General features: G+C 38.5%; 1 protein-coding gene, 2 long non-coding RNA genes and 1 pseudogene across 13 annotated transcripts in view; 2 read left to right on the forward strand and 2 right to left on the reverse strand.

Moving 5' to 3' along the window:
• Positions 1-6,732: 6,732 nt before the first annotated feature.
• On the forward strand, positions 6,733-9,093 carry LOC309687919 (uncharacterized protein). The gene is made up of 3 exons (XM_082503225.1): positions 6,733-7,497; positions 8,249-8,903; positions 9,015-9,093. The coding sequence occupies exons 1-2, from the start codon at positions 7,422-7,424 to the stop codon at positions 8,857-8,859; spliced, it is 687 nt and encodes a 228-aa protein (XP_082359351.1). The 5' UTR covers positions 6,733-7,421; the 3' UTR covers positions 8,860-8,903; positions 9,015-9,093.
• On the reverse strand, positions 8,578-15,834 carry LOC309687920. Of its 10 annotated transcripts, none has more exons than XR_014270910.1 (8): positions 15,820-15,834; positions 14,960-15,014; positions 13,698-13,820; positions 10,888-10,926; positions 10,131-10,528; positions 9,963-10,019; positions 9,346-9,463; positions 8,580-8,665 (listed from the first exon to the last, which is right to left on the reverse strand). It is a non-coding gene; the product is annotated as an uncharacterized lncRNA (long non-coding RNA). The 10 variants fall into 10 exon arrangements; XR_014270911.1 differs by lacking the exon at positions 15,820-15,834 and adding an exon at positions 15,196-15,574 and having other exon boundaries at positions 9,346-9,852; XR_014270912.1 differs by lacking the exon at positions 15,820-15,834 and adding an exon at positions 15,231-15,548.
• A 5,145-nt stretch (positions 15,835-20,979) lies between these two features.
• LOC309687737 lies at positions 20,980-24,287 on the reverse strand. Its single transcript, XR_014270839.1, has 2 exons — positions 23,606-24,287; positions 20,980-21,759 (listed from the first exon to the last, which is right to left on the reverse strand). It is a non-coding gene; the product is annotated as an uncharacterized lncRNA (long non-coding RNA).
• LOC309687732 (polypeptide N-acetylgalactosaminyltransferase 17-like) overlaps positions 21,752-26,247 on the forward strand; it is a 106,711-nt pseudogene continuing 102,215 nt past the window's right edge. The window contains exons 1-4 of the transcript in view: positions 21,752-22,574; positions 23,282-23,489; positions 24,611-24,729; positions 26,003-26,122. The product of the transcript in view is annotated as a polypeptide N-acetylgalactosaminyltransferase 17-like (transcript). The remainder of the gene's footprint in view (positions 22,575-23,281; positions 23,490-24,610; positions 24,730-26,002; positions 26,123-26,247) is intronic.

Below are 26,247 nucleotides of genomic sequence, written 5' to 3' on the forward strand. Positions count from 1 at the left end.
AACAGATTGTCATAAAAAGAAATGACATCAATAACTACACCAAGGACATTCAAAACAAATTTTAAACTTGGCTTAAAGACCATAAGTCTGATCTGAAAATGTCGACCAACTTCAACATTTAGATTGTGACACTAACTTGTCTCTCTTCCACAGTGTGTTTCTTTTGTCCTGCTCCCCTCTCCCTTAACCAGTTGTGGCAAATGGCTGCCCCTTTCTGAGCCTTGATCTCCCAGAGGTTTCTTCCTGTTAAAGGGGAGTTTTTATTTCCCACTGTTGCCAGGTACTTGCTCAAAGAGGATCATTCAATTGTTGTTGTTTTTTTTCTGTATTACTTAGTGTATTTACCTTACAATATAAAGCACCTTGAGGTGACTGTTGTGTTGATTTGGCGCTATATAATTAAAACTGAATTACATCTCTGAAGAAATGTTACATGCATGTTTTGTTGCCTTTTTAAAGTGATGGGGGAATAATTGTAATGGGCTAATAAAAAGGGACAGATGTGCTCTGTGTAAAGATCAACCCTTTGACCACCATTCACTGCATCATTATTGCTTTAACTTATAGTCCATAATGCTGTAAAAACAAAAGAAGGAAAAGCTGAGTCATTTTCACATTTTTATTGAGGTTTGAATTCAGAAAGTCTGTTGCTGATCTCAGTAAATGTAACAGGATGTCTCCGAAAATTTACAGTTGTGGATAAAACAGGGTGATGTGTTATTGTCAGGTTTGAGTGAATAACAGGACCCAAATGCAGGACTTCCTGAGAAGCCACAGTGGAGGAGTGAAGGAGAAGGTGGTGCAGCTCAGTGTCCAATCAGGAGTGAGCAGTTCTTTCACTGCCTTCATTGCGTTCAACAAAGACAACGGAGAGGCGATCCAAGGACCTCTTGTCCAGAGAAATATTCCATCAAGTTTTTGTTTTGAGTTTTTGTTGTTTTTTGTTTTTTAAAGCAAACACTAAAACTGTCACCCACACCTCTGAAGATAAAGATTACTAATCATAAATAAAGGGAATATTATCACGATGAGGACACTATCAGAGGTAGTTCAGGGAACTGTTATACTTCATACCAGAAAAATCTTTTTTCTTTTCTTGTTTTTTTGGCTTGACTTCATGGTAGGCAAAATGAAGAAGAGTGCTTGATTGCGCCTAAGTAAGTAAAAGCTGCATGGCAAAACAACACACACCTTCACTGCAGATGCATGCACAGAAACCAGTATTTTTTGTATCTTAAATATTAAGTAGTGTGTGTACAGTAGTCAATATAATGGGATGTGTCCTAAAGCAGCGAAAGAAGAACTGAGTTCTTGCAGCATTTTGCAATATTTAGGATTTTATTGAACACTTTTACCTTTCAACATTTGTAACATTAATGAGTAATGAAGCATTGCAGAATAATCCTGTGTTTTTGATTATTTATTGTACACTACAAGTAAACAACAATAAGTTAAACATCTGTCACATCTGTCAGAAGCTTGGATACATTTACTCCTACAAGGCTTTTACTCTGATGAAATGTAAAAAGAACACTGAAATTATATTTTACAGTTTTTCACATAAACAGTTTTGCTTTGCTTACAGAAACTATAACTTTAATCTCAGCCAAACCGATTTACTCAGGAACAAATAAAATACTAAAAAAAAGCCAAACGATAACATTTTTAAGTTATCTAAGTGACCTATATATGTTTAACCTGAGTAGCGAAACACTGCTGTGGGTTTGAAAACGATTTGCGGGAGTCCGGTGTTCTCACGGGCTCTAGTGAGCCTTGCCCCCCCGCTAGCTATCGAGCTAGTGGGTAACAGACGTCTCCGACGACGTCGGAGCGCTTTTGAAAATATGTGGTGTCTTGATAAACTGAGCAGATATTTGAGGTTTACACAGTTACAGCCTCGCCTGAAAATATGTTAAACGTTTATTTTGTGACCCATAAAGAATAATAAGAGTAATATTAAAACTAACTTGCTGCCGCCATCGTTGGAAACTCAGCTGGGCTGCGCTATGAATTCTGGGACACATCTTCACTCAAAAAAATCTGTTGTTGGATGAACACAATTTAATCATGGCACCCTTTTTGCACACAATTTAACCAAGTACAATAAACCCTTTTCGATCATGTCAAACCAACACATTTAGCATTTGGTGGTTTAATGTAATCAGATTACGTTGGATCAACATACTATACTTACATTGATTTGAAGTGATTTATTTAAGTATGTAGAGTGAAATTTGTTTTAATTCATTCTACACAATTTAAAAAGTTTAGGAAAACAGAATTAAATCTTGTTGTTTCAACAACTACTTTGTTAATCAAGGCAATGATTTCACTCATTTCAACCAAATTATTTCAATTAGATTTGTTTACATTTGTTACACATTTAGAAACCCACTACTTTACAAAAAAAAGTCACAATCAGATTATGATAACATTATCTTTATTAACTGGATTTAGTGGACAATATAAAAGCTTACCATTTTTGTACACCTGCAAGCATTATGCCACTTCAAAAGGTAAAACGTTAGAATACTTATTTACATAGGTAATATGTTGGAACCAAAGCTTCCACAACTAAAAACAGATGCAAAATTTGCTCAATATATCGACTGCATTTTAAAAAATTAAACTAAAAGATAAAAATACATCTCCCACTTGGCAAGTTAAAACATGTGACAAAATAGAATTGTGTGAATTTGGAAAAATAAAATAAAATAATTAGAAATATTTTGGGGGCAATACAACAACAACAAAAAATTCCATAGGTGATGAAAATCTATATTTGTTTGGTGTATCTCATTGAAATAATTATTAGTTTGACCAATTTTTATATTTCTGTATTTATTTTTTTAATTTTGGTTGCAGTCCTCCACAGCTAGCAATATAGTTTTGCTGTGTTTTAAAACATGCTAGCAAGCAAAAATGGACACAATAATACAGTGAACTTAACAGGTGGCAGTGGTCTTAAACTTTACAGGACTTTGATACATAAACACAACATAGTACTTCTGTCAGTACTTCTGATCCATTTTGAGCCATCTATATAAGAACAAACAAAAATCATCTGCAGTGCTGTATAAAAGGTGAATTGCCCAACAGAGAGAATCCAAAAACTTAAAAAAAAATTTTAAATGAAAGAAAAAAATATAAACAACTCAAATATTACCATTATATATTGGAAATCACCATTGCACCAATGAACCATTCAAGACCTATCAGTCATTTTCAAGTGCTCTCACCCCATAAGCTTGTTTTTCAGAAACTGTACCTTTGAAGACAGCTTTTGTCCATCAAGATTTAAAAGTATCTTCTGGAGGACTTCAAAGGTGCATTTAAGTTCTGGTGGGTAGCTCAGGTTCAAACAGTATATGAGTCCAAACAACAGAGCACATGCTTGTGCAATGTTACCCAAATCAGTGTTAGCCTCCACACCCTCAATCAGGACACCAACGTCCTCTGGGTCATCTTCAGGTTCAGCACCCTCCTTCTGGATGACGTACACCCCCATCACAGTTTGCTCCATGCAGCTTTTTGCCTCGCTGTCCGTATCCTACATGAAAAAGTATAAGACAACAAAGTAAAATTTAAGAGATTGTTTAAACAACTGTTTCTATGCTGTTCATAAAATCCAAGTAGTCAAAGAAATAAACAGAAAATTACACACCACTAAAGTAGTTGTTAGTAATTACTCCAATACATAAATTATAAAATACACCTCTCATGTCAAAAGAGGTGGCATAATTGACCTCTCACCGGCCCCTCCCCCGAAAGGGCCATTGTCCAATTACACATTATAGCAACCGTTACTGTGTCTGACAAACATTAACCTCAAGCAAGATGGAGAAGCGGTGTGCCCACCGATACGCTGAGAGATTGTGTCTGGAGGAGTTGTGTTCTTTCCATTCACAAAGTCAAAAACAACGTGAATGGATTAAACAGTGTGTATGGCCCCATTCCCAGGTAAATGTACCGAACATTATGAAGCATGTCTGCTTGCACATTTGGGTACCCATTGGTGCGCAGAGGAAACCATTTGTTTGTCGGACGTAGCAAGAGTAACTTAGGGGGACAGGACTCGAGAAAAGGCTAACTCAGCTGCTAAAATAAAACAGGTATAGAAGTGTTAGTACTAAACAGCTCAAAGTTCATAGACATTTCTATTTACAAATACTGATGACCATAGCAATGAAAAAAACAACAGGACTTGTTTTAATCCAAGTACAGATTCAAAAGCAATATTGTCTTGATGCATGTTAAATGCATTGTATGTTTGTGTATCAAGTCTAACTAGGCATAAATTTCTTTCCTTCCAATACCAAATTCCAGAAATTCTTTATTGCAACGCTTAATACTGTTTGGTATTCAAGACATCCTTTCCCCAATACCAGGTGTCTTGTTGCTAATCTCAAAATTGTAATTTTAATGATTTGCATATGAGGCAACGTCACAATTTGTATGAGAATGTTACAGACAACATGCTGTCACAATGGCTCACCAAGTATTCCTTTATTAACTTCTATTAACGTCTTCGTTTAGGTGGATGCACAAAGACTTCAAGATGCATGCTCGTCTGGTATGGATGTTGTCATGCTGGAGAGGAGGAGGAGATAATATGAGCCAAAACCAGTCTGTTTTTCTTAAAGCTAGGGTAATCAGTTCACTTGCATAATTATTCTTTAGGTTAGAACCTGGCATGTACCACTTGTTAAGCCGAAACAAAATTGACAACTTCATCTCCAAATAAAAGTTATTTTTGCTGCCTATGACAAAGTCTACTCAATCCTAATACAAACCTTGGAGATGGCAAGCATGAGACCTCTTATTTTCTTTCCACGTGTCCCTCCTTTGGTCAGAAAGATTTCCATTAAGCGTGGCGCGTATTGGTCAAGCTCGGCAAAGAAAGTAGATAGCAGAGGCTTTGTGGTGATTCGCAGAAACTCCTTCTCAATCTGCAATAGAGAACAAATACATTGATTAAAAACGCAACTGTATATTTCACTCACTTCACATCTAAGCTGACTAAAGCTGCTTTTAGAAGACCATGCAGACATCAGTGCTGTCTGTGTAGAACATGAATCAGTCTGTGTCAGATACTGAATTTGAAATTTCCACTAAAGTCACAAGTAAGAGGCAAGTGGAACCAAGATCTAGGCCATTTGCTTTTTGAAGTTTGCAAAGACTGCTAAATTGCACCAGTGGTAGTTCACTCTTTGCAACACAGTATGCTGTTCTAAACAGATTTTTCAGGTTTATTTTTAGTATATTATTTGCAATTGGTGTTTGTTCTGGGAAAGATATTGCAGACTGAGCAATAATCCATTTCTAATGGGGGCCTTTCTTAAAATTACTGGTCCCAGTAACAAAGGCGCTTGTCGACTCAGAAATCGAGGGAAAACCAACAACACACCCGGCAGAACATCATGTTATTTACACGGGTGCACATAAGTGGTCCGCATGTGCGCATTCGCTGTCAAAATAAAAGACGCGCAACAGATAAGAAGTTGCAATGCACGTTTGCATCCATATAAAAGGCACTGTTTTTGTCCGCTAGATTGGGATTTTCATGGCACATTCTGCACCACATCTGTGCGTTCATCATTTGTTTGAAGCCAGCTCACCTCCTGCAACCACTTTTACGAGAATACGTGCTTCTTTTGTGGTTCAGACTCCTTCTGACATTTGTTTGGAGGTGGAGGAAAACCAAAGTAATTGCTTAAAGGTGCTTCTTCGACATATTTAAGAGTTCTAAACAAATATGTCCTCCTCCAGATCTTTGACTGGAAACTATTTCTATGAATGAGTGGTTCAAAAATGTGTAAGTGAAAAGCTGCCATATTTCAGGTCCCAAAGTCAAACGAACACTGAGGGATCACTGAGAGCTAAAAACGGTCTAACTTCTTTCATATTTAATAAAATGATCAGCGTTGCTGTTTTACCGGGTTTAACAATTAAGTTTAACATCCAGGCATCCATGAAAACAGAGTTTATTCAATTTAACTGAGTTAGAGGTTTGCAGTAAGTTAGCTCGCTAGTTTCCACCTAAACATGATCATCATAAGCAGTGTTACCAATTCATACACTGGTTTATCATCTAGACTTTTTGTCTCATGCAGCACCATGATCAGGTCCAGTTTTTATTTCATCTTTGATTTTTCAGCTGCTGTGCCTGAGCAGCCTCCCAGAGACCCTTTGTTGCAGTTAGTCTTCCTCCAGAAGCCATCTGGCTGCTTGATCCAGCTCTGGCTGCTGCACCGGGAAAGAGCAGTGAGGAGGTGGATTGATAAATGAAATTCATAACAAAAATTCATAATGGACTTTTTCCATTTAGGAATAATAAAAATCAGCTTTCTTTTTAATTGCTATTAACTGACAGTCAGATAACCAGCTTTTAAAAACATATTCATAAACACTTTGCAATCAACAAAATTTGCATAGAGGTTATAGATGAAATAAAAAGTATCACGTGTTTTCTAGGTGTGTTTATAACTCTGTTATTGTACATATTCTGTGTTATACATCATAATCATTCCAGTCTCTCTCTTTTTTTTTTTTTTTACTGTTTTAATCTTTATAAAACTCTTATTTATTTATTTATTTATTTTTGTGATTTCTGCTGCCCTATTGGTCTGGTCTCTCTTGAAAATCTGAAAACGTGATATTCATAATAAAAGGATTTAAAAGTTTACTGCCAAAAAATTATTAAACTTCATAACAGAAATGTGCTAACTGGGTTGAAATAGATTGAAACTGTTATGAGATTGCTTCAGGGAGCAGACATGACACCGTCTTTTAGGTTTCGCCATCACTTTGTATTATGCGCACAACACCACCCTCCTCTGGCTTCCACGTGAACTGCACCTTAAACATCAACTGTTTACAAATGTCATGACACAAACAAACGTTTCAATACCGTAAATCACTTTTTGGACTGCGATCACTTTTTGGCACAATATCGGCTCTGATAACATTTAAAGCGCATTGAAAAACTATTCTTTAATGCTAAAAATCCATTATCAATTGTAATTATTTATTTATTAATTTAAATTTCAGATATCGATCTTCATTTTTGTAAACTGGTGAATTAATGATTTTTTTAAAGAATTAAAACGACAAAGTTTGGCAACATATTTTTTATAAAGGATGAATAAAACAGTAAAATAAAATGAGAAATATATATATTTTTGAAAAAGCTATGATAATTAGACGAACTTTATTTTAAATAAATAAAATTGATTTTCGGTGGCACTGGGAGTCATGGTGATGATGACGTGTTTGAGTGCAGGTATAAAAGCAGGAGGCAAAATTGGAATTCGGGTTTCACGTTTGAGCGCAAACAGGAGCTTTTTCCCACTAGTGCTGTGAAAACTCGGATTTTTCAAACTACAGCCAACGTTTGAAAATCTTCAAGAAGGATTTGCAAAATGACTTCTACAAACTTCAGTCGCGAGATGCACCTGTTCTCCCTTTTTATTGACGAGGTGTTAGATCAACGCTATGGTGAGTACAGCAGGCTAATATGTCAGAGTGCTAGCAAACAAATACAACTTAGATTTTTGTCTTTTATTGTTTGGAAGTAGGACTTCATGAGTGTTAACATTTAGGATGAGATGTTTCATACTTGAGTAACATCAATTTTAACATGTGCCAGTACACTATAAAGATGGCGCCATGTTTTTTTTTAAATCGCTGGAAAAAAAAACAATTGAATGCACGCGCCCTGGAAACGACGTAAGGCATTGGAGGACGCTGACGTCAGCGCGCGGCCGTTTTTGCATGTAGAGGGTTTGAGTTGACATGTTTGGGCTGCTGGCGCTGAGTTATACGTGAAAGTTTCATAGATTGTGAATTTTATAAAGCTGGAGAATGGAGTTTTAAAAGTTCACAGAGTCGCTGGATGAGTTTGAGATTGAAACAGTGTGTGCCTGCAATGAGGAGGTGGGAGGTTTCTCACCTAAATGTAGCTGCTTTATTCTCAAAATATCGATGCTCAACTAATATGAAGATATTACTCCTTAATGTGAATGCGTATTAAAACCTCAGTGAAAGTCCATGCAGCCTTACACCGCATGAAAACTTTTACCAAAAAAGGTGAAGGCTTTCATAAACAATGAGTTCTGCTGGGAGCTTCTTACTGTTTGTGTGTGGAAGAGCTTATGATGATGTAAAGCCATGTCTGGACAATTTAAATTCAGGCTTTAATTTGTGTGATCACATGATTAACGTACACGCATGCTTTGCTTTCTCGTAGCTGAGCTGGTGAGTCCAATCACTGCTCCTCAGATGGTCGTCATTAACTTGAGGAACCGTGAACTGAGCAGCAGCCAACTGGACTCCATGTCCCACCTGGTCCTCACTCTTTACCATAACCTGGTGACGGGGTCCAAGGACTTTCCTTACATACCTTTTAAAGGATTGTTCCACCGGGACCAGGTGACGACACCATTTGTCCATGTGAGGCAGAGCCAGAGAGAGAACACCACTCCTTCTCCTCCTACGGACTCACCAGCTGGCATGATGCTGCCGCCTGCGGGCTCCAGCTCTCATCCACGCTTCCTGACTCCAGTTCTTCCAGAGAAAGCGGATCTTGCTGTGCTGAAGGCAGATCGGAGGAACTGTGTCGGCACCTTGACTGTCGACGGCCTCCTCGTCACCAGAGTCATCTCCACTGTTTACCGAACAGAGGACACTGAGATGACGAACCGCTGGAGAATAACAGACTACAGCGCGGACGGCAGAGTTCTCACTTCGGTGCTCTGCCGTTTTCTAAATATGTCGGCAAAGCGTGCTAAGAGGAAGGCTCCGGAGGAAGAGAGCAGCATCCGGAGCCCGACTCCAGCAAGGAAGCGCTTGAGATTATAATATACAGTGAAGCATGTCGAACGTCAGCAAGCCTGAACAAAGTGGTAAGTAGTAAATAGTGCTTAAGGTTGTTTCTAAAATAATGTCCTAAAATATTTGAAAATCGTCGAGGTTTTAACTTCTATTCTTTCTTTTCTGCCTCTTGTTTCTAAAAGTCAGGAAAAAGAGTCACGCTGCGAAGAAACTCCACACAGAAGATTTTCCCTCAGTAAAATGGTAAATATATTCATCTTGTTATGACGTTTGCTCACAATAACCAGGAGTGTTCCTGTGTTTCTGAAGTGATTCACTCTCATTTGGTGTTATTTGATCCAAAGACAACTGAGGGTCTTCAGAGCAGCGTGAACGGCCGTCACCTGAGAGAAGACAGTCCTGGCACCTTTGTGGTTCCCTCCAGGTACTCCAGCTTCATCCCACAGTCCAGAGAGATGCAGTTAGGTTGAATGTGAGTGTGAATAGTTGTCTGTTTCTCTGTGTTAGACTGACCTGTCCAGGTTGTACTCCTGCCTCTGGCCCCATAACAGCTGGGATGGCTCCAATCTTGAATTGGATAAGCTGAAGAAATGGATGGAAGGAGGATCCAAAGAGAAACATCAAAGGCCCTCTCACAAAAAAAAGATAAGAACTCATTTTACACATTGTTGAAACATCCTGAAAGTTATTTGTTCTGTTTAGAAACTTGTTGAACTGTTGTTTCGACTTGTTGTTCATTTCTTATTCGGTTCAGCTGTGTTTCTATGTGTCCTTAGTTCCCATAATCAGCCTCCTGTGTGTAAATATTGTGTCAGTCTCCCTTTGTCCCTTGTCAGAGTGTTAATCTCCGTCCCCTCGTGTTTCCTTGCCTCAGTAGTTCTGTTTCCTATAGTTTTCCCCCAGTATAGGTTTTGGTTTGACTTTTTCAGTTCCCTTTGTCAGTCTTTGTATTTAGTATTTCTTCATCAGTCTCATCACTTTCCTCTGCAGAGAGAAAACAATAAAAAGACCTGAAGAGGTCTTTTTATTGTTTTCACCAAATAACACCAAATGAGAGTGAATCACTTCAGAACAACAGGAACACTCCTGGTTATTGTGAGCAAACGTCATAACAAGATGAATATATTTACCATTTTACTGAGGGAACATCTTCTGTGTGGAGTTTCTTCTCATCTTGGCTCTTTTTCCTGACATTTAGAAACAAGAGGCAGAAAAGAAAGAATAAAAGTTAAAACCTCAACGATTTTTTAATGTTTGGGATATTTTAGAAACAACCGTAAACACTATTTACTACTTACCACTTTGTTCATTCTTGCTGACGTTCACTCTCCTCATCTTCTCTCTAAAGGACAAATGACAGTAAAGAGGGAATCGTTTTAGTAACTTTATCAACCAGGTGAGCAGAATTTTAGATATTTATCAATATTCTGATTAAAAGCAGAGTGAATACTTATCTTTTTACGAGAAAGGGTTCAATCCGTCCTGTCTTAGGTCTTAATGTCACCTTGTCTCCTCTCTGTTTTCTCTGAAAAACAAAAGACAAATGGGAAGAAAAAAATTAGTAAATGATTTCAGCAACTAGAGGAAGTGTTCACTGAGGAGGAGCTGTCATAATAATATAAAATCAATATGTACTTATCTTTTTTTTAATGAGAGTTTACAGAGCACGCTGGCTTCGCTCCTCTCTGAAAGTTACCTGGATAAAGGATAATAACAATTAATAGCATCATCAAAACAGACAAACCTGAAAGAATTGCTGATCAGAGTTGTCTGTCTGCTTTTGGCTAAAGGCCAACGTATCGACCTTCCTTGGGACAGAAAATAATCTGTGTCTTAGTCTTAATACTCGTCAACAACACACACAAAACAAAAATGAGCATTTAAATTTAAATGACATAAATAACACTGAATATAAACAGTCTGGTTTTCTAATATTGAAATGAAAGAAATTCTATTTTTTAAATTTAATCATTTTGAATTTTTAACAGCACTGCCAAACTCTGATTCCTTCTTTAATAAACCTGGAGAGTCACTTACCTCTGTGTCAGTACTTACCAAAATATTGCCTCTTGCCCCTCTGACAGATGACCTCGCCTGAGAAAAAACAAAAAACAAACCTTAAAATGGCTGCAACTGCTGTGCTCCCTAAATTAGTACAAATAGGGGGAAAGGAGAGTAGGCATGTTAAATATTACAGTTAGATTTTCTTAAACTTTCACTCTTAGAAAGCATTCTGTTTTAAAGCGAGCACTTTAAAGACATGATGTTTGTGCAGGTCTCCACTCCTTCCTCCTCATGTTATCCAGCCACTGGTTCAGTCTTGCTGCTCCATCATAACCTTTAGTAAAACGAGAGGCTCAGAAGCAACAAGAGTATTGTGTGAAAAGAGATCTGAATAAACAAAGAGTGGCAGACCCCCGGCTGTGTTGTGTTCTTGCTATTAGCAACTTTATGGTGATTCAGAACATACAGAACATACAGAACATACAGATCCTTTTTTATAGATGATGTTTGCTGAGTATTCATGCATGCATCATCCATTAATGTTTGGGAGGAGGGGCTGATTGACTTTGTCAGGACTGTTTTTCCCAATAAGCCACCACTATTAAACTTTGACGAGCCTTATGGCCAACTCAACCCATCAGATCTTTGATGTGTTAAAGCCAAAAACCTGCTACAAGACACAATCGAGAGGACTGATGAGAAAAGAAAGTGAACTGGATTTTCTTCAAATTTAAAGAGCACCGTTAGCTTTAGCTCATTTAGCTTTGTTAGTGAGCATACATGTAGCTTACAAATAAGTAAATTGAATTAAGGGAGGGAAGAATCAACTTGAAGGCTGAACTCCAGGAAAAACTAGGAAGCTTGAAAGGGAAACAGCAGTTACTTTGGCTGCTGCCACAGCCGCTCCTTAAATACCTGGTCTTGCTGACACACTTAATTATCACGCTGGTGCCTACATGAAGGTGAGAACTTCACTCCCAACCACTGAATAGACAAGATTGTATCCACACGACGGCTTTATTGATCCCTTTGCAGAGGTTTGAAATTTCTTAAAATAAATCTCAGAAAATCGGTTTGGTTTCGATGTTTAAATTATTTTTCCACAACAACAAACAGAAGCATCGATGTGAGCATCGGTCCAAAGAAAAACAATACAAAGATATTATTAGTAGCTAACATATTGCACTTTGGGCTACTGACTAGATAGCCACTAATTACGCGAGGAAATACAAGAATAACTGAATGCAATTTGATTTATTGAATTTGTTTATTGAAAATGACTTGAAGAAAGACGAGAACATTTGTTGTCGTTTAAAGTTTTCTTTATTTTGTGCCAAATTGGTGCCAAATCAATAAATGAGCAGTAGAAGCTACCGTTCACAGATGGAAAATGTAAAACACTCACTTGCCACTCTATTAAGAACATGTTGCTTTTTGGTCAATGTGACGGACCAAAAAGCAACAAAGTTATTGTACCCAATTGATCCCTATGAGCGACCGTGGAGAGGAAAAACTCCCTTTTAACAGGAAGAAACCTCTGGCAGAACCACACTGTAAAAAAATATTCCGTAGAAAAACGGAAAATGTCCTGGTAATTTTCTGCCAGTACATTTTCTGTTTTTTTACGGAAGTTTGACGGACTTTTCTGTAAACGATAAAACGGAAAATTCTGTAGATTTACAGTATACTCTCTGTACTATTTACGGACATTTCCTTCAGCTATAAAACGGAAGATTCCGTTTATTCACAGTATATTTTCTGTATCATTAACTGATATTTTCCGTAAATAGAAAATTTGAAATTTCTGTTTATATTACTATTTCCAAGCACTTCTTTTCACTGTAACTCATTAAATATAGTTCTTTATATCCTTGAACGTACATTTCTATGCAATTACAACCTAGTACACCATGTACTCAAAAATTCATAAATTAAAACTTAAATTAATTTGTGCTTCGTACACAACAACATTGGTACAATTAATGTTAAATATTCTTTTATTCTCCTCAACTCTAAAACTATACTAAAATATAATGACAGCATCCATCTTGTCATAAAACTACTAAACAGCTGATACATGAACAAAATAACTCACAAGCTTTCAAATTTGAGCATTTTTATTTCCTTAAAATCAGGTTGCCCTCATGTAAATGTGTTTATTTACATTCATTCAAGTGGCTACCAAGTGTTTTCTTCAAACAGGACACCCGACAAACAAAAAATGTCATATTTAACTATATGTTCACATGTAATAATATCCATAGTACCTTTTAGTTAGAATCACTGCCTTGTGGTAGTTTTGCCTCAGCCAAATGGTTAAGGTGTGGTTTACATCCATGTCTGTCCACTTATGATACAGTATACACATGTAGTCAGTTATAGCCAAACACCTTTGATTACTGAATTACATTCACTTCATTAATGAAAATGCTCAAAATAATCCTTAGACTCAAACGTTAGAACAGGCTTTTCCTCGCAGCACGCCGTGAAATAAATACTCAGAAAGAAAATGGCAGCCGTTTAAACTCATGTCTAAAAATGTATCGTTTCATGCATCGGTCAAAACACTCGACTCCAGGTACACGACGCCCAACTGAAAACACTTCACATAAGTCGAGTTGCCCGAGAATCACAGAATTTACAGAAAATGCACTATTTTGTGATATATATCGTTATCAGGAGAGAAATGTCTTATATTGGGATGTGAGATTTTGGTCATATCACACAGCCCTACAAAGGATTATAATTCACGTAGTTGCATACACATAACACCATTCTGTTGCAACAAAAGCAGTTTATAATTAAAGTAACATACATACCGGTACCTTGAAAAACGAAATCAACCACAACATTAAACTCACCTTGTGTTTGTAGAGAAGGTGGTCAGGGTTTTTCTTCATTTCCTGAGACCAGCTGCTCTGGATCATTACCAGCTTGTATCTTCATCTTTTTTTTCACTTGGTGAAGTCTTTCATTGCTCTGCACTGGAAAACCAAAGTGTGTGATCAAAGGTGAAATAAGGGATATTTTTCCACTGCAGGACTTAGAGTCAAGTAGTGATAGCTGTTGAACCATTTCTCAAATAATCTGTAAGGATCTGGATTTTTAAGAAAGATACAAATATCTCTGCTTATATTTGGCTAAAAGCTTGATATAGACAAGGCATATAAAGCCCCTGCACACCAGCACTGCGCTTACATTATAGTTCAATCAAGAAATAGTTATTATTGATTTATTATTGAATTTTTTTTAGTAATAATTATTAGTATTTAATCATATTTGCACAGTGGGGTGACAAAAGTATTCCACATACTAGAAATGCTGCTCAACATTTCATAAATTACATTTTCAACAAATGCTGGAGTAAAAACACAGTTACAGGGAAAATGTGTCTGTCTATAAATATTAACTAAACATTTCTATGTGCTACAAAATAGACATGTGGTGAGGTGAAACTATACTTTCAATAATATTACCACTACAGTCTGTTAACCACCGAAATAATCTATGCTGGTCAGCTAGCTAAAAGTATTTACTTTAGCAGCCCAAATCAGAGTGCTGCTAAAGTATCATCAGCAAAAGCTAATGCTACATTAGCATTTGCTAGCGTCAGCCAGGAAGGTCTGAGGGTTAAACTAGGGTTAGTGTAACTTTGCCCGAAACCCTTTAAAGTGTACAGTAGAGCCAACTGTAAAACATGGGTATTGATACAGTACTTATGAGAGTCCTAGAATAATTTCTAGGACCATAAGTTCTCACTTTCCCCAGTTATCCACATCGCTGACTTTCGCTAATTAGCTAGTTAGCAGTCACAGCTGTGTAATACCCAGAGAGACACAGACAGCTAACTATAATATTTATGAAAACTGGTTCAGCCACTGAAGGGCAAAACTGGTGGTATCACAGTAAAAATTATTTTAACATTAACTAAAATAAAGCTTAAGTCATGTTAAACCTAAATAACAATTATTTTTTTAAAAATGAGTCAGCAAAATATTCCTGACTTGTCTGGAGACAGCCGAAACCAGTTAACAAATAAATTAACAATTCTTTCTAAATAAAAACGCAGAGTCTTTTGAAAAATATTATTTTGATAAAAGGAAACATGAGTTTTAATACTTACCACAGAAATTTGAAGACAGTTTCTCCAACTTCAGAGTCCAAAATCCAGATGAAGCCTGAAAGAATGCATTGCAGTAGTTGAGAAATACAGAAAAATACCTGTAAATGACTAATACGGAAAATTCCTTCACGTTTATACAGTAGATAGTACTGTATTTTTACGGATTTTTTTTACAGTGTGTGTTTCAGCGTCTTTACGGAAGGCTGCGAAATAAAAAGATGCTCATATTCACTTGCATTTGTTACCCTGTTGTTATCTTCATGTCGGTTACCTTCACGTGCTGCTCTTTGGCAGTTTTACAGATTTTATTCTGAACATCTTTCTGAAGTGACTGGTTTTTGCTTGTATTCAGCAGAAACTGGAAACTAATCCAACTTGCTGAATGTATTTACACAGTCTTGTTTGCCTCCAGTGCAGTGTCTTTGTCACAAATGTGAGAAACAAATTAAAAGGTGATCATGCCAAAAGGTAGTGAAATTAATACAAAATTGTGAAGGCAAAGTGCCAGAAGAGTAAATACATGGTCACAAACTGTGTATCAGGTAAAATTGTCTAAGTGAGGGTTATGCTTGTGTTTTACTATAACACCATCTAGTGGATATCTAGTGCTCATTGTTCTTTGACAAATACTTTCAAATAGCTTCACAGTGCAAAGCAACCAGAACTGAAGGCAGATACAGTAAAGGCCTCGCAAGGGAGGAAACAACATTTGATATCTATGAGTTCTACACTCCAAACGGTCAATTATTAACAAAAAAACTTGCTTGTTCAATCCAATTTGAGCCTTTGAAAATGGGGGGATTGTATGAAAAAGGCCTAACTCCTGAACGAGCATTTTCAAGGATTTCAAGCACCTGTACCTGTTCAATGTTCACTTGAAAGACCCCCTTATAAAGTACTTCTAGCTGAAATGATGAGGACAAAATCCATGCTGCTTGTTTGTGAAAAATCTGAAAGTTGTGGCTGTATAGACAAACACAGTGAAAAATTTCTGAAGTCTCAGTGTCTCCCTGTGTGTTGATGCAGAATGTGTGCACACAGAAGACTCAGTGCCAGTTATCAATTTAGTTATTTATTTTTTGCACTGCATTAGATAACATCAAAATAGTGTTTTCAAAAATGACAATAATATTCCCAATTGTGTTATTTTTATGTTGTAATCTTTATGAAAAAACTTAAAAAACAAACAAACAAAAACAAAACACCTACCTCATAATCTTTTGAGTCTGGTATATGGCGGGGCGCTGTGGACACCCAAGTTTGTGAATGCAATAGCTCAAGAACGAGACAATGTAGAATTTTTAAATTAATACCATGGTAGCATTTACTAAAAATCTCTGTAAGGTTTAAATCTCAGGGACCTTGACTTCAAGGTCAGAGCTTAACTTTTCTAAAGAAAAGAGGATTTTCCCATTTATAAAACATGTATGTCTACTAGGAGGCTAAAGGTTAGCACTATATTTAAAAAGAGTTACAAACAACAATTAGATGATGCTTAAAGCTGGTTTATTTAATAAACATCCAGTTTATTTCCAATTTGGATCAAATTATGTCTGATTGAAGGACTGATGTAATGGTAAGTTGTCCGCTGCTCCGCTTTGAATATTGGTAAGAACTTGACACAGAGATTACTTAATGGATTTTAAGCAAAATTGTGCCTTAGTTCAAGAACATATTCATCAGTTGTTTTTATGTTTTTAGGCTTTTTTTCCCTTTTCAATTTTCACAAGAATTGCTAGTTCCCCTAGAGTTTTGGCCACCTCAACAATCAAGTGATTCCCTATGAGCAAGCAATGAGCGACAGTGGGAAGGAAAAACTCCCTTCTAAAAGGAAGAAACCTTCGACAGAACCAGGCTCTTAAAGGGACAGCCATCTGTCGCGACTGGTTGGGGTGGGGGGAGTGAAAATTAAAAAAGACAAAAAAGCCAAAGTGATCATTATTGGAGCAGCTTAATTAATTCTTGCAATGTAATCTGCTGTTAATGGCTTTTTACAATCCCTGTTTGTGTTTTTGTCATTTTTGTCCGTGGTTGAAGCAATGCTGGAGATTGATTCTCTATGATCTTTCTGTTTTGAAGGCTGCTGAGAGACCACAAGGTTTGGTCCCCGTTTGCTACTCATGTCAGGGAGAACTCTTAGAGAGGCCAGGACTGAAAAAGGGGTGGTGGAGAACCTCCGAGGGTGTTATGCGCTGGTTTGGATCCAATGCTAACATCTCTTTGATTAGGCTGACAAATACATTTTGGATTTTTTCCTTGCCCCACATTATACTCAGCATTAGTCCAAGGTCATCGAGGCACTTAAGTTTTATGGATCGAGTGTCGTTGGACTGATAATCTGTTTCATCTTGAAATTGTCTTTCGGTCTTAAATGTCCAGTGTTGTCCGTTGTAGTTGTCTTTTATGAAATAGTTATCAGTGTAAAAGCCAGAGTCTAAAACATGATCTGGTGGCTGTCCCTGGGTCTGTATGATGAATTTCAAAACATCATAATCATTTCTCCCAGGGTAGAAAGGATACCCAGTAGCAAGCTCCACAGCTACCAGCCCCAGGGACCACATGTCTATTGCTTCATTAAATAGACTACCAATCATAACCTCAGGTGCTTTATAACCAACCGTCCCCACACAGTCACCAGGAATCACTGTAGATGCGGGACATGCAATGCCAAAGTCTATAAGTTTGACTTTGATGGGACACTCATAGCGGTCCACAACCATTATGTTTCCAGGTTTGAGGTCAGCATGCACTATTCCCAAAGAACCCAGGTGGGACAAGGCATTTGTGAGTTGATGTAAAATTGGCCTGATTTCGCTTATGGGGAGACCCTGGTTTTCCGGGTCCTCTATGTAGTCCCACAGGCTTTGGTCAAGGAGTTCAAAATTTAAGCAGATGCGGTCACCGTCGATGAAAAAGTCGTTCCATTGAACAATGTTGCATCTATCTGCATCCAAGCCTCGCAGCTGCTCCAGGATGAGAATTTCCATTTTTGCCTGTTGGAGAATTTTAGGGTTATTTTTGTTGACTTTAATAGCAACAACTTTGTTGGTTTTTGTATTGCAACATTTGGTTACAATACCAAAGCCCCCTTCTCCAAGGAAACCCTCGACCTCGTAGTGACCTCCCAAAAGGGTCCCTTTAGATATTTCAAGATCATCTATAGAGGAGGATGTGTTGGCTGATGCGTTGACGTATTCTTGTTGAGAAAATTCTTCTGAGTATTGGGAACTGCAGCTGATTTTCTGTGATTCTTCTCTTTTGCAACTAGAAGGCTGCTGAGAGACCACAAGGTTTTGTCCCCCTGTGCTACTCATGTCAGTGCAGGGAGAACTCTTAGAGAGGCCAGGATTGAAAAAGGGGTGGTGGAGAACCTCCGAGGGTGTTATGCGCTGGTTTGGATCCAATGCTAACATCTCTTTGATTAGGCTGACAAATACATTTTGGATTTTTTCCCAGCCCCACATTATACTCAGCATTAGTCCAAGGTCATCGAGGCACTTAAGTTTTATGGATCGAGTGTCGTTGGACTGATAATCTGTTTCATCTTGAAATTGTCTTTCGGTCTTAAATGTCCAGCGTTGTCCGTTGTAGTTGTCTTTTATGAAATAGTTATCAGTGTAAAAGCCAGAGTCTAAAACATGATCTGGTGGCTGTCCCTGGGTCTGTATGATGAATTTCAAAACATCATAATCATTTCTCCCAGGGTAGAAAGGATACCCAGTAGCAAGCTCCACAGCTACCAGCCCCAGGGACCACATGTCTATTGCTTCATTAAATAGACTACCAATCATAACCTCAGGTGCTTTATAACCAACCGTCCCCACACAGTCACCAGGAATCACTGTAGATGCGGGACATGCAATGCCAAAGTCTATAAGTTTGACTTTGATGGGACACTCATAGCAGTCCACAACCATTATGTTTCCAGGTTTGAGGTCAGCATGCACTATTCCCACAGAACCCAGGTGGGACAGGGCATTTGTGAGTTGATGTAAAATTGGCCTGATTTCGCTTATGGGGAGACCCTGGTTTTCCGGGTCCTCTATGTAGTCCCACAGGCTTTGGTCAAGGAGTTCAAAATTTAAGCAGATGCGGTCACCGTCGATGAAAAAGTCGTTCCATTGAACAATGTTGCATCTATCTGCATCCAAGCCTCGCAGCTGCTCCAGGATGAGAATTTCCATTTTTGCCTGTTGCAGAATTTCAGGGTTATTTTTGTTGACTTTGATAGCAACAAATTCGTTGGTTTTTGTATTGCAACATTTGGTTACAATACCAAAGCCCCCTTCTCCAAGGAAACCCTCGACCTCGTAGTGACCTCCCAAAAAGGTCCCTTTAGATATTTCAAGATCATCTATAGAGGAGGATGTGTTGGCTGATGCGTTGACGTATTCTTGTTGAGAAAATTCTTCTGAGGTTTGGGAACTGCAGCTGATTTTCTGTGATTCTTCTCTTTTGCAACTAGAAGGCTGCTGAGAGACCACAAGGTTTTGTCCCCCTGTGCTACTCATGTCAGTGCAGGGAGAACTCTTAGAGAGGCCAGGATTGAAAAAGGGGTGGTGGAGAACCTCCGAGGGTGTTATGCGCTGGTTTGGATCCAATGCTAACATCTCTTTGATTAGGCTGACAAATACATTTTGGATTTTTTCCCAACACCCCCTTATCTTCAGTAGTTGTTCAAGGTCATCGAGGCACTTAAGTTTTATGCATCGAGTGTCCTTGGACTGACAACCTGTCTCATCTTGAAATTGTCTTTCGGTCTTAAATGTCCAGTGTTGTCCGTTGTAGTTGTCTTTTATGAAATAGTTATCAGTGTAAAAGCCAGAGTCTAAAACATGATCTGGTGGCTGTCCCTGGGTCTGTATGATGAATTTCAAAACATCATAATCATTTCTCCCAGGGTAGAAAGGATACCCAGTAGCAAGCTCCACAGCTACCAGCCCCAGGGACCACATGTCTATTGCTTCATTAAATAGACTACCAATCATAACCTCAGGTGCTTTATAACCAACCGTCCCCACACAGTCACCAGGAATCACTGTAGATGCGGGACATGCAAAACCAAAGTCTGTAAGTTTGACTTTGATGGGACACTCATAGCGGTCCACAACCATTATGTTTCCAGGTTTGAGGTCAGCATGCACTATTCCCAAAGAACCCAGGTGGGACAGGGCATTTGCGAGCTGAAATAACACTGGCCTGATTTCTGTTACTGGGAGAACCCGGTTCCTCCGGTACCGCATGTACTGCCACAGGCTTTCATCGAGGAGTTCAAAATTTAAGCAGATGCGGTCACTGTCGATGAAAAAGTCATTCCATTTAACAATGTTGCATCTATCTGCATCCAAGCCTCGCAGCTTCTCCAGTATGTAAATTTCCATTTTCGCCTGTTGCAGAATTTCAGGGTCGCTCTTGTTGACTTTAATAGCAACGACTTTGTTGGTTTTTGTATTGCAACATTTGGTTACAATACCAAAGCCCCCTTCTTCAAGGAAACCCTCGACCTTGTAGTGACCTCCCAAAAGGGTCCCTTTACATATTTCAAGATGATTTGAGGTGAAAGTCATCTTGACTGAAATGTGTTTGTTTGCTCAGTGAATTGGTGAGAACGTTTAAAAAAAATTTCAGTGACTCTGAAGAGGTTTACAAATACTTTCAAATATAGCTCTGGTCGAACGTTTGAAGGCTGCGAACAAACTGACTAAAACTTGCTGCTCCTGACCCCTATTTATAGAAAAACTTCAAAGGCTCAAAGGCATGTGCTTGTGACATCCTCACATGTCCTTGTGACATCATCACATGTCCTTGTGACATCATCACTCTTCATGAATCAGATTGTCACATGACATTTTAGAATGGGGATGTTTTTTTTTAAAACCGTTTTCAAATTTAACCCTCTGTGGTCCAGGGTATAATTGGCCATTCTTGACTATTTTTGATTTTACCTCTATATTTCACCTTTAAAATATGTTTTTCTTGCCTTATTTGGCACCATTATTTTCAGCACAACCTCAAATATCTCAAAGTCAAAGTCAACTTTATTTGTCAATTCTGCCACATGTACAGGACATACAGAGAATAGAAATTTCGTTACTCTCAAACCCTAGATGAAATAGCAAATGAACATTTAAATATAAGAGAGTGATTAAAAAATGCAAATAAAATAATTAAAAAGTAAAAATTTAAATAAATACAATACAATTTAACAAGAAAGCTATGCAATATACAATATACAATATTCAGGTATGGGTAAATGACATTGAGTGTAAACCAGGCAGAGTAGTGCAAATAGGCAAATAGTGCAAATGGACATCTAGTAATATACGGTTAGAGATAGTATAACAACAAAGTCTTATGAGGTAATGGCAGTCCAATGCTCCACAAAGTGACTGGTAACTGGTGCAGGCCAGTGAGTGTGTGTGTGTGTATGTGACAGAGTTCAGTGAGACCATGGAGGAGAGGAGGGGAGAGGGGGCAGAATCGGGAGGGAGTTAAGCTTCCTGACAGCCTGATGGATGAAGCTGTCCTTCAGTCTGCTGGTCCTGGCCTGGAGACTCCGCAGTCTCCTCCCTGACGGCAGCAGCTTGAAGAAGCTTTGCATTGGGTGCGTGGGATCAGCCGCTATGCAAAGGGCTTTTTTAGTGAGACGGGTGCTGTAAATGTCCTGGAGGGAGGGGAGAGAGACACCAATGATCCTCTCTGCAGCTCTCACTATGCGTTGGAGGGTTCTATGACAGGACGCATTGCAGGCTCCAAACCACACAGTGATGCAGCTCGACAGGATGCTCTCGATGGTGCCTCTGTAGAAAGTGTACATGAGAAATTTGAGTTATTGTTTTCATTTTGGTATACTATATTAGCACAGTTGATCTAAATTAATAACACAATAAATTGTGTGTGCATCTCCTGTTTTGTCATGGTTGTATGTCCCGGTTCGTGACAGGCTGCATGAGCTCATCTGGTGGGAGTGTAGTACTGTAGAATTTCAGGCATAAAAACGTGGTTTTCACAGACCTTGTCACAGGGTCTGAGTTGGAAGATTTTGGTAAAGCTTTGTCCCTGAGGTAGTTGAAAAACCCCAGTTGGGTAAAGCGTTTGGGTTTTTTTGTTAACAGACATGCTTATCTATTTAGTTGGTGTTATTTTTTCAGCTAAATTTTTTAGTGCAATTAGCACTTTCAGCATCAATCCATAGCAATGTGTTGTATTTTTCACATTGTCTGTGTGTAAAATACATATGTAAGCATAGATTACACAAAGGATCCTGCACGCCAAGCTGGATACAAATAGAAATCCCTGGAAACAATTCTTTCTGCGCTTAAGAGCAGCTTCCTATTGCAACGCTGGAGGATTTGTCACCATTACTGGATATGCTGCAGAAGCACAGCAAAGCAGTGACTGTGTGTAGTCGGTTGCAACGTTAGAGCTCACGATCGTGAAGGCAAGAAACTGGATTAATCTTTTCATCGTTTTCCATCCTGGCGGCAACGTGAGGGATCCCATGTATCCACCAAACAAAGACGCCAGGCATGGATTGCAGCGGTGAGACGAGCGGATATCGAGTTCCGTGCAATCCCCAGCTTTTTGTTGGTTTGCTCGCGGCATTTTCTCTCCGGTGAGTTCTAAAGTAATTCATATCACTATCCGATTGTTCAGTCTGACGTCACTAGCCGTGTCTGGGCCTAAACTCTGCTGCAGGTCCATATATCAAATGATCACTGTGGCATTACTGAGAGTTAAAACACTGTCTTAAGTCTTTCATCTTTAATAAAATTATCAGCGTTCTGCTCTACCAGGTGTAACAACTGAGTTAAACATCCAGGCATCCATGACAATGGAATTTATGACATATGAGTTAGAAGTTAGCAGCAAGTTAGCTCGCTAGCTTCTATCTAAATACAATATAGCATGTCCTGACTGCGGGGTTTTGGAAACAAATTAAAACGTACAGCTTTCTTATCACTTCCAACATAAATGAAGACAGAAAACTAAACAGCAGTGACATTTGTAGGGTTACTGAACTTGGGCTAGCTGGTATATAATGATGTGCTACGTGACCGCTAGCGACACAGCTATGTTAGCATAATATAAACACGCTAACTTTTTTTCCACTCGATAAAAGTTAACGTGAGTGTTCTCGGTGGTCAGGAACAAATGTAATCGCATGGCAGGATGCTGTAAAAGGACCAAACTAAAAGGCTTTTAGTGGGTTTTTTTTTCAATGCGCTGCGGTCATAGATAATGAGATAAAACATGCTAATGTGTGATGCTGCAGAACCACGTCATGTCGACTGAGTAGCTTTTGATTTGGCATTATTGCAGGCAAACCAGCATATGAAATGGATGTAACAAATCCAGTGGTGATGGGAGTGACAGCGTCACGGAAGCTGAAGGGCAGACGAAGGACTGTGTGTGCAGTCAACAGGGCAGAGCAGAAATAAACCGGCTGTTGGAGGAGAACAGACTGCTTCGAGCACAGTTGCAAAAGACAGAGCTGAATGAAACTTTCTTAAAGGACGATACCGAAAAAGTAAGATATTACACTGGACTATATTGTTATGCAGTCTTAATGTCCCTCTTCAACACTGTCAAAGATTTCCTGCCAATATCGAAGAAACTGACAGGTTTCCAAATGCTCTTACTCACACTAATGCGTCTGAGACTTGATCTTCCAGTCCAGCATCCTTGTCATCTATTCCATGTGTCACTGTCTTCTGTCTTCACCGATACCGTTGATGTTTTGGGCAGACTGACAGAAAGAAGGATGACCTCAAAAAGTGATATAGTCCAGACAGAGCTTACAAATGATGGGCCATTTGCTAAACCTGCAGCACACACTGCTTTCTATGTGAAAGAACCATTCTGTGAGAAAAACTCTACTGCTCATTTGATCTATGACCTCTGAAAAACAGTTCATGATTTCCATTACTATTCAATTATAAAAAAAAAAGTACATTCCCTGGGTTATACAGCACTGATATGCAAAGCTTAATTGTATATCTGTAACTCTAGAACTGCAGTATTTATAGTTTTCTTAGTTTAATATTTCAATTTCATATTCTTCTTCTAAGTATAAAATCCCTTTTGTTATATTTGTCTCGTTAATTTAACTGAAATACACTGAAAATTGCTCACAAATTAAGGTTTATGTGTCAATACAAATGCAGGTTTTATTGCTGGGAGCTTCCCGTGATGCACTGACTATTTCTTCTTCCATGACACTAATGTTTTGTCTTTGCTTCATCATTTATGTACTGTACTGTATCCCCAGTTTTCCAGCGAGGGCTGCGTACATTTTGATTGCATTAACGTTTTTATCCAGCCTTTATGTGCAATAAAGGCTATACTTTTACACTGTAAAAGTATAGCCAATCAGAAGCTGCAAAATTCAAATGTAGTTACTGACAGGCCAAAGTGCAACAGGGAAGAGATTAAATGGGATCAAAGGGAGTGGCATTATAAATTCCTTCCTTCCTGAGATTCAAATCCTCCAATCAAAACGGTGCCAGCAATGCAAAGACAGATTTCTTTAAAAGATTGGACACAATAACAAAGTCAGTCGTTTATTTATTAAAGCACTGTTAATAATTTTAGTTGCTGCTATTTCAAATAAATGTTTGGTACAACAAATTTCTCCGTGTTCTGTCTCAGGCTTTATTCGGGCCCTGGTACTAGAGCTATGGTCTGTTCTTGAGTGCAGCAGTGACGACATCAGAGTGGTCCGTCCCAAACCAACTCCCATTGACCCCACAGATAGGAGTTGCATTAAGGTATTGTATGTATGTGCGTGCGTGTGTGTGTGAGAGAGAGAGGGAGAAGGAGAAACTTCCTGGAGCCCACAATGCCCCAATTTTTAGATATCTACATAATAGTACAGACACAGATCTCTTAGAAGTTTTGCTTTTCCATCATGTTTTTAGCTCACTGGTTACAAAGGTGTTTAAATTGATTAAAATTAAATTGATTCCAATTATTATTAACCCAGGACTCAGAATAGTGGTCCATGTGTTGCTGTGATACCAGCAGCCATGTAGAAAATTCACTTGTGAATATTCATATTTAAGAAACTGGCAATAGTGATTTTGTTAACAAGAAAGGCTTTTTGCTGATTGGTTTATGGGTGTCTGGGCAAATAAGCCTTACTTTCATAAGACTGCATTTTTAGTTATGTTTTTGGCAGAATTTCTCTCAGGAAAGCTTCAACAAGCTCCAGCGTGAGCCTGTCTGTGTGTGTCTGATGCTTGGCCTCTGACAGCAGCCAAGTCATCTCTCTCAGAGAGACTAGCCAAGTGAATACGGACAGCCAGTGATGTGTAAACTGTGTCCTGCCACAGGCGACTTTAAAGTCTGCCTTATCAGTGGGTTATACATATATGCTGAGGTCAAAGGAAAACTAAATATACACACACCAGCACTTTGGTGAATTAACTCGAGTCTTTGCTTTAATCTGTGCTAAGTACAGTAGGAGGTTTGGTAGTACATATGAAGATAAGTTCACACATGCACAGAAACATCAGAAGACACATGAAAGTATAGATATTTCTATTTTAGAAAAAAAAATCCATCGTATCTTGTTTTTTTCTTTACGTTTCTTTGAAGCTGTTTAATATAATCTAAGTTGTAGCTCGTTTGTGCAAGTGTCTCTCTTTTTTTCCTTTGATGCTTTTGATGATATGTTTTCCCTGTTCTACCAGACCCAGTGAAAAATGCAGGGAGCTTTCCTGTAGTTTAATATTCTTCAGGCTGCAATAGGTTTCTGCTCAACCACTCTGCTCAGAATATATGTCTTATTCAGTTTTGAGAGTGTGGTAAACCATGTTTTATCTTTGCAATCATAAATTCTTTTTACATTTTGTTTTGCTTTGAATACTACAGATATTATTTGTCATATTATCGGTAGTGTTTGTAGTTGAATAGTGTTATATTATTATTATGTGTTAGGATTTGATCAATCCATGACGTGCACAAATGCATTCACAATGGTCTTTAAAAGCAAATACATTTTTTCTCTCTAACAGCTGCTGTATTTACTTTCCTCTTCAGTCCTTCCTGTACTTGGTCAACCTCCTCTCCTCTTCCCAGTCGGTGTGGCAACTGCTGGGCCGACAGTCTTTGGCCAACAAAAGCGAATACACCCTGAGGGAGATGCCAACCTCCATACCTGTAAGTGTTTTTCTTCTTCTTCTTTTCCACACACTGCAGTTTTTTTTTGTCATCCATCTGAGGGCATGTTTGCACTTTTTATTTGGCCTCCAAACACCACCCACCCATTTGTTTTACTTCAAACG

The sequence above is a fragment of the Aulonocara stuartgranti genome (genome assembly GCF_965226115.1).
Source record: "Aulonocara stuartgranti genome assembly, chromosome: 14".
NCBI classification, from domain to species: Eukaryota; Metazoa; Chordata; class Actinopteri; order Cichliformes; family Cichlidae; genus Aulonocara; species Aulonocara stuartgranti.